At 51.5% G+C, this 8452-nt stretch overlaps 1 protein-coding gene across 5 annotated transcripts in view; it reads left to right on the forward strand.

Annotated features, from left to right (window-relative positions):
* The window catches only part of TSC22D3 (TSC22 domain family member 3), a 68008-nt gene extending 61909 nt beyond the window's left edge, over window positions 1-6099 (forward strand). For 3 of the 5 annotated variants that reach the window (XM_070292151.1, XM_070292149.1, XM_070292148.1), the window contains exons 3-4: window positions 3273-3324; window positions 4478-6099. In XM_070292151.1, the coding sequence (XP_070148252.1) occupies window positions 3273-3324; window positions 4478-4708 (283 nt within the window). In that variant the 3' untranslated portion in view covers window positions 4709-6099. Of the gene's footprint in view, window positions 1-49; window positions 2566-2813; window positions 2906-3272; window positions 3325-4477 lie in introns of those variants that run through there. The other 2 variants (XM_070292150.1, XM_070292152.1) reach the window with 2 other exon arrangements.
* Window positions 6100-8452: the final 2353 nt, after the last annotated feature.

Here is an 8452-nt window from a genome sequence, read left to right on the forward strand (position 1 = left end):
AGCTCCAGATTTAAGAAGGTTTGTTTTTTTGTTGTTGTAGTCGTTTTTTGTGTTTTTTTTGTTTTTTTTTTTTGCTCAGATAATGTTCCTGATGATCTATAAATACAGTCTGCACTTTGTTCCATATACTACACGCAGTTTAGTGTGAACACCTTGTTCAGAGAGTTTGTGACCTGAGGATAACCTGATATCCTGAGATTGGAATTGTCTCCCAGCCAAACTGGGATGAAGAAAATCACCATCCAGGGCTAGTGCAGTAGGTTTGCTTGAGTAGATCTGTTTGTCAGTCCTTTGCAAATAGAATGGTCTTTGTCCATGTATCACTGCTGGTGGGGTCCAATGGAGGGCTTCCTAGGTGGTACTAGTGGTAAAGAACCCACCTGCCAACGTAGGAGACATAAGAGACTCAGGTTTGATCCCTGGGTCAGGAAGATCCCCTGGAGAAGGAAATGGCAACTCACTCCAGTATTCTTTCCTGGAAGATCCCATGGACAGAGGAGCATGGCAGGCTACAGTCCACGGGGTTGCAAAGAGTGGGACACGACTGAAGCAACTTAGCACGCACACATGATCCATTGGGAGCTTCACATCATACTAAAAAATGTTGGCTGTTCGGTGGCATAACTGCACTGGCAGCCTAGAGAAAATTAAGGCCTTCAGACTAGGCTTAACTGGGGCCTTGGCCAGGGTGTCCATGCCAGGCACCTGGTTAGGTGAAATATCCTGAAGCAAATAATAATAGCCTTTGCTGATAAGCCCCCAGTACTTTTCCAGTAGTGTGATTACACTAAGTTATTTCTTTGGACCATAGCCTGAATCACAAACTGATTCATGGGTACTGGCCCTAGCTTCATCGAAACTATTGTATATGTGGTGGAACCCGATGTTCTTCTTATGGTCCGGAGTTGGTGTAAATACTACTCCTAGTTGCGTCAACTGTCCCGTTTCTCTAGATTGCTCCATCTGTCTGCAGTTCTCCTTCTGTCCACTAGGTGCCTCACTTAGGAAAGAGCAGGATAAAAGGACTTAGAGCCTCTGATGGTTTGGTTTGTTTTTGTTTTTTAAGATTGAGGCTAGAAAGAATGAAAATATATTTTGATGGAAACGTGTAATTTTTAGTAGGCAACAATCACCTCATCCTCCTTGTGACTTGGAATCTGTTTATGAAGTATCCTGTAACCTTGTATATAACTGGACCCCATCACAGGGTATTCTCCTAGAATGGTTTATATATAGCCTCGACTCATCATTTTGTTGTCATTAGCTGTTTCTAGGAAAGTAACAAAATCTTGTCTTTAAAAATAAGGACATGAGGGACTTCCCCGGTGGTCCAGTGGTTAAGACTCTAGGCTTTCAACGCAGGGGGAGTACGTTTGATCCCTGATCAGGGAACTCTAAGATCCCACCTGTTGTGTGGCATGGCCAAAAAATTTAAAAAGTATTTTCTGGCATCTTGCAGTCACTGCAGTGCCCACTCCCCTACTGGCTGCTCCCCATCCCCTCTGCCACCTGCCTGCCACCAGCTGCTCCCCTGTGCATGTTCCCCAATTCATCTGAGTTCCTAAACACTTACAGTGTCCTCCATACAAGCACACTGGCAATACAGATTGGCTAGTCTGTACATGCCACAGATCTGTGCATGTGTCAGTACATGGACAGGTACATCTGAGGATGAGGTGAGTGGATAGGTACTGGGGATAGGGGCAAGCCAGTGGGCAAGCTGGCTGGGAGAGGGGACCTGCAGGTGACAAAGTCTGTGTGCAGGAGAGAGGCCAAGAAGGCAGGTGGCAGGAAGCAATGAGGAGACTGGTGGTGAGGGTGGGTATCCAGGGCGGCAGCCTGTGATCGCATGGCAAAGACAGGCGAGTGTTCTGGCTGACATCTGAGGAAGAGCTTTTAAAACCAGCGCCACCCTCTACCAAACGCTTCCTAGCTCCTACAATGGCATTTCTACTTCTCATTTCTCTAAGAAATCAGCTCCAGTTTGTTTTTTACCAATCTCCAGAGCCCTCTTTGGAGATGCCAGTTGGCACAAGAAAGTGCTGAACTGTTTACAGTCCCAGCCTAAGGTTCAGGGAGGGGATGTGGTTTAACTGGGCCACAAAGCCTGGTACAGGACTCATTTGCATGGCCCCTGACGCCATGTGACGCAGCCGGCTCCTCCTATATAAAGAAGAAGGAGCCGAAATATCTCCGAGTCTGGGTTGGACCGGCGGCCGTGGAGTTTGTGACACACTAGGTGACACCCCTCGAGTCACTTCCCTTCAACTCTGGAACGCCCGCCCGGCTTTGGGTCCTCTTGGCAGCCTTCGCCCCGCTCCTAGCTCCAGGGCTCAACGCGCAGAGCCCAGCCCCGCGCAGCGCGCCAGCCGCCGGCGGCCGCCCAGCCTGCCCAGCCCAGTCCAGCCCGCAGCCCGACCAGAGCTCCCCGGCAGCCCGAGCCATGAACACCGAAATGTATCAGACCCCCATGGAGGTGGCGGTCTATCAGCTGCACAATTTCAACATCTCCTTCTTCTCTTCCCTGCTTGGAGGGGATGTGGTTTCCGTTAAGCTGGATAACAGGTAACAGCTGGCCACAGCTCCGGAGCCCGGGCGCCGGCGGCGGGGGCTGGGCTGCGAGCGGGATCTCCGAGCGAGCCGTGTGCCGGCGGCCCCCGTTCCCCGCGGTGCAGCATCCTGGGAAGGGGCGGAGGTAGGGGACGCGAGGGGGGGGGGGTCACCGCCGCGCTGGGATCCGCCGTCGGAGCGTCCCTGCGGCCGCTGCGCCGTAAGAACGAGCTGCCACAGCCGGAGGCAGAGGCGGCAGGGCTGGGCGGGAGGCTGGCCGCGCGCCGTGCGCCGTTGGGGAGCAGGCCGGAAGCTTCTGAGCCGAGGAGGAATTCCTAGCTAGCTACAGAGCTCGGTAGGTTTGCCTTGGACCTTGTGGGCCGGCGCCGTAATGGGCCGGCAGCAGGCGACTCACTGGGCCGCGCGCCCCCATTGTTTGCACGTCGCCGAGCAGGCCACGCTGGCCCGTGCACCCCCGGACCTGCGCGCCGCTCCCCGCGGAGCTCCATACAGCAGTGGCCGGCAGCTAGCCTGGGTGGGGAGGTGCAGCTTCCTGCAGGGGCCAGAGAGGGACCTGGGGACAAAGTGCCTGAAACTCCCGGCCAGGGCTGCGGTAGAGAGGAAGAGCTGGGCCAGAGGGAGAACCTTGTGGCCACCACTACCAGGTACTTAAGACTGTGACCAAGTGGGTAACGTGGTCGCTTTCCTTTTTGTCTTGACAGTGCCTCCGGAGCCAGTGTGGTGGCTATAGACAACAAGATCGAGCAGGCCATGGTGAGCGGCATCACTGCGTCATTGTCATTCCCAGACCTGTCTTCTGCTTATGTAACTCAGGGCAGTGGTGAGGGGGTGGGTGCGAAAGCTAAGAGCCTGGGGAAGCTGACAGCCTGTCTCCTCTCCCCTTAGAGGCCTTGAGTAGAGTCCCATAGGAATGGCACCTTTTAGGGCATTTCCAGTCCACACTTGCTGGGCCCTCTCCTTTCCTCCTCCTCCTCCTCCTCCAATCGCAGGGCTTTACAGCCATGTCTGGCTCCCTCCTGGGCCCATGGCAAGGCAGGGAGCTCAGACACCTGCATTTGTCTACATCCCACACTTGGCAGGGGCCAGAGCTCATTGGATATAAGCACACTGCAGTGCCTCTGCAGAGCCTGGGCTGGGGTCAGGAATTGGGAGGAGACAGGAGGCAAAGCAATCCCCCCACAATCCCTTCTTCCTCTCCTTAGCAGGTAGAGGTCATATTCCACCAAGCAGCCACAGTGGCTACAGGGCTTTGGGGCATCGAACAGTTAGCAACCACGTCATTGTGCCCCGGAGCCTAAGGACATTGTTCTCTGCCTCCAGTGCAGTTATCCAAATTCAGAGAGGATGCGGCCATGCTGGTAGCTTCCCCCAGGGCCAGTGTCCTGTCTGGCCAGGCTGCAGAGCAGCTGCAGCTCAGTATGCTGGCTTATGAGGAGTGGGAGAGGCTCCAAAATAGCCCATTTTCCTCTCTTGGTGAAGATGTGTCAAGCAGACTGACAGTAGGGGGTGCATTGCAGGTGTTCCCTGGGATCAGGGCCAGCAGCGGGACCTTATATGGAAATGGAGATAGAGCGAACCACCACCAGCCAGCATACGTCGCACCCCAAAGGCTCCCAAGAGGCCAGCTTTGAAAGTTATTAGAAACTTATCAGGGGAGAATCCTATGTAGTTCAAAGCTGGGCTCCCAACTCAGGCATGGCCCCGATCCCACAGCTCTTCTGAGCGTGGCTTTAGGTGCTTGGGAGAAAGGGGTGGGAGGGGCAGAGCCACACAGGGCCAGCATGCTGAGGGAAGTATGGTGGTCAGTGATATGAGAGACAGCAGGCACCCCGATGGCCAGGGCGCAGTGCTGCAGAGGGGCCGCCATGGCTAACGGATGCCTCTGTCGTCATCTTCTCCGGGACAGGATCTAGTGAAGAATCACCTGATGTATGCTGTGAGAGAGGAGGTGGAGATCCTGAAGGAGCAGATCCGGGAGCTGGTGGAGAAGAACTCCCAGCTGGAGCGGGAGAATACTCTCTTGAAGACCCTGGCGAGCCCAGAGCAGCTGGAGAAGTTCCAGTCCCGTCTGAGCCCTGAGGAGCCAGCTCCTGAAACCCCAGAAACCCCTGAGGCCCCCGGTGGTTCTGCGGTGTAAGTGGCTCTGTCCTCAGGGTGGGCAGAGCCACTAAACTTGTCCTACCTAGTTCTTTCCAGTTTGTTTTTTGGCTCCCCAAGCGTCATCTCACGTGGAGAACTTTACACCTAGCCTAGCTGGTGCCAAGAGATGTCCCAAGGACATGGCCACCTGGGTCCACTCCAGTGACAGACCCCTGACAAAGAGTAGGTCTCTAGAGGCTGAGTTGCATGGGGCCTCATCACCCCAAGCCAGTGAGCCTCTAATGCCACTGCGCCCTGTGGGCTCCCAGAGCCTGAGCAATTTAGCTGCAACTGGCAAAGGAGAAAGGTAGTTTAAGACGGGCCGCTCCAGAAAGTCTAAGGGGTCTGTTTTTTTTTTCATTTCCATGGACATCTTCAACAGCTTCAACCTGACAAAAACTGTCCTATGGAGAAACCAATTGTGGTTTAAGCAGAGGCAACCTCTCTCTCCTCCATTGCCTCACCAGGACAGGGCCACAGTTGGGAGAGATTGAGCCAAGTCAGCCTTCTGTTGGTGAATATGGTGTAATGCATGGCTTTGTGCACAGCCCAGTGTGCGATTATGGCTTTGGGATGACCGCTTACAAAGTTCTGTTTGGTTAGTATTGGCATAGTTTTTTCTATATAGCCATACATGCGTATATATACCCATAGGGCTAGATCTGTATCTTAGTGTAGTGATGTATACGTATACACATACACCTGTGTGTTGAAGGGCCTAATCAGCTTTGGAAGTATCGAGTGGTCCCTTATCTCTTAAAGCTAATTCTTAGATTTGTTTATTTACTAAGTGGATCCAGTTTGTCCTTTAGGTTAAGTAAAATTAAAGAGTAAAGGCACGTGTATACCCGTGGCGGATTCATGTTGATGTATGGCAAAACCAATACAATATTGTAATTAGCCTCCAATTAAACAAATTTATATTAAAAAAAAAGAGTAAAGGCAGGGAGGGGGCCAGCCTCTAAATGCCTTGCTGCTGCAACCTTTGCCCCATATGTCCCCTGAATACATGTGAGGTCCCCTTCTGAATGCCAAACCCACCATTCACTGGTGCTGACTACATAGAATGGGGTTGAGAGAAGATCAGCTGGGACTTTGTCATCTGAAAACTTTGTTTTGTTGTTAACGGTTGTGGAAAACTTTCAAGTGCAGAGAATGATCAGCTTGCCGGTGTCCTCTCATGGACAAGGGAATAACTCTGACCCAATGATGCCTGGGTGATGTGCTCAGGGAGCTTGTCTCTAGGGAGTTCTGTGGCAGTTGAACACTTCCCACTTTCTAACACCTTATCCTGATGTTATGTCTCCAGGATTTGGATTTTGATTTTTCAAATGTAGCTTGACATTTCAATAAACTTTGCTCTTTTTTTTTTTTTTTTCTAAAAATAAACCTGGTGTCCGCCTGAGCTTAAAACAGAGTGGGTGGTAGAGGCCCTAATGGTGGTTGGGGGCACTGTTTTTCTGACTCATCTGCTCATGGGCACCACCTGAGTGGCAGGCCTGTGCTACACCAATGATCTTGCGTAACTGTCACAACACCCCCATTGTACGGGTGAGTAAGCGGAGACTCAGCCCGCTGAAGTGACTTGCCAAAAGTCACACAGCTATTATGGCAAATTGGGACCCAATCTTCCATCCATCCCTCTCTCCCACTCCTGCTTTCATATGGCAGCTTGGGAGTGAGTGGTGAGGTGACTACTAATGTACAACTTCAGCTTGAGGGGTGATTTGCAAGGAAGGGTCCCCCAAGAAAGGCCCCAAAAGAAAATGGCACGGTGTCCATGTGAGGGAGCAAGAAGAGGGGAACCAAATAAACACAAATGGGCCTCTCCCCTCTGAAACATCATCCAGATCACTTAGTACATTTACCTTAATACCACCCACAGGAGACCACTGACACTGGAAAAGGGGCTAAGAGGGCCTCAGTGAGAAAAGGACACACAGTATATACGATGGCCCAAACCCCATCCCACTCCCCCAAGGGGAGATGCTCTCAAGCTCTGCTGCTGCACTTGTTACTACTGAGATTTTGCTCACAAAACCCACCAGCCCCTTGGGCACGGCCAAGTCTAAGTATCCCAACTCCACTTCCCTCCTCTGTCTCTCCTTGGAGGCATCCTTACTTACCCATCACCCTTTCCTGGGCTCCATGTCTCTGGCATCTGGGGTCCAGCCATTTCTCTGATTCTGGGCATTCACTGTCTCCTCCACTGTGTCCTTACCTGGAGCCACTATGGGCCCTAAGCTGTGGTCTAAGCCTCCCAGTTTCCCAAGGGAGGGAATCACTCCTGTGTGAGTGACTCCGTTCCATCTCAGCTTCCTATAGCATATGCACCTACCTCTTTGTCACTTGAAATTTAAAGGAACTCCTTGACCTTCCTGAGCCATAAACCTCAAGGGCCAAGAGGTCTTGGCTCCTTTTCTTGCACCCATCACTGACTGGATATATTCCCAATGGCAGGCTTCTTTCACTGTAAAGGTCACACATGTAGGCCTATTCGTTTAGAATCACTAAACCTCTTCTTCACAACCTTACCCTGCTTGCTGGTCTCTCAAATCCCAACTTCTCTTTCTGCTCCTCACCTCTCAACTCATGATGCCAAGCTCATTGTCTGCACCTGCCCATTTGATCAATTTCCTGGCTGTGCAGACTTCACAGCTGGTAGAATGGACACAAAGGTTGCATCAAGCAGCTACTCCCCCAGTTCCCCTCATCTCTCCACCCAACCCAGTTCTCCCCAGTTCCCACTTACTCCCATCCCCTCCCCATCTCACGAACTGAGGGACTTTTCCACTCTTAGGCTCATCTGCAGACTTCCCATATGCTGATTTCCAGCCAAATAAGAACCAACAGATGAAAAAAGGAAACTCAGGAGATGGCCCAGCAAACATACAGCCCTCTCTGGTCATCCAGCCCTTCCCTATGAGAAAGGGGAAAAACATACCCACAGTCACACAGTGGGAAAGAGAGAACAAGTACGTTGCCCAGGCAACCATGACTAAACAGAGACAAACACTGCACCTTCTGAGGCCACAGCAGTTGCTAGACTAGATAAGAGGAACTTTGTGGCTGTTTGTCAGTCACATAGAGGAGCAGCTCTTGTTGTTTTTGTTCCACAGAAAACCAGCAGGGGTGGGGAAAGGCAAAAGAAAACATGACTCCTGGAAAGACCTTCACAGCTTGGGGCTTCCGGGCCCAGCTGGTCGGGCTGGACCCAGTACAAGGAAAAGAACCAGAAGTACCGAAGCGGTATGTTCCCCTGCCTGGACATGCTCCCTCTCCCAGGACCCTCCTACCACCGTCTCATCTGATCCTCATGCAGCCTGCCGCCCCCTCCCCACCGCCACAGCCATGTTTCCTGCCCTTACAGAAACAGACACTTGTGATTCACCTCCATTTCACAGATAAGAAAACTCAGAACCAGAGAGCTCAGTGCTACTCCCACTGATCTCATGGGACCTTGGTGACATCAGGAGCCCCTTTTAAATGTCAAAACTCTCCCCCAATCTATCCCAACCCAAAAGTAGTTGAACTCTTAATATAGTCATACCTCACTTTATTGTACTTTGCAGATATTTTTTTTTTTAAACAAAGGTTTCTGGCCACCCTGCATCAAACAAATCTATCAGTGCCATTTTTGCAACAGTGTTTGCTCACTTTGTGTCCTGGTGTGACATTTCAGTAATTCTTGTGATGTTTTCAACTTTTTCGCTGTTGCTATATTTTTATGGTGATCTGAGAT

Source organism: Ovis canadensis, chromosome X (genome assembly GCF_042477335.2).
Source record: "Ovis canadensis isolate MfBH-ARS-UI-01 breed Bighorn chromosome X, ARS-UI_OviCan_v2, whole genome shotgun sequence".
Lineage (NCBI taxonomy): Eukaryota > Metazoa > Chordata > Mammalia > Artiodactyla > Bovidae > Ovis > Ovis canadensis.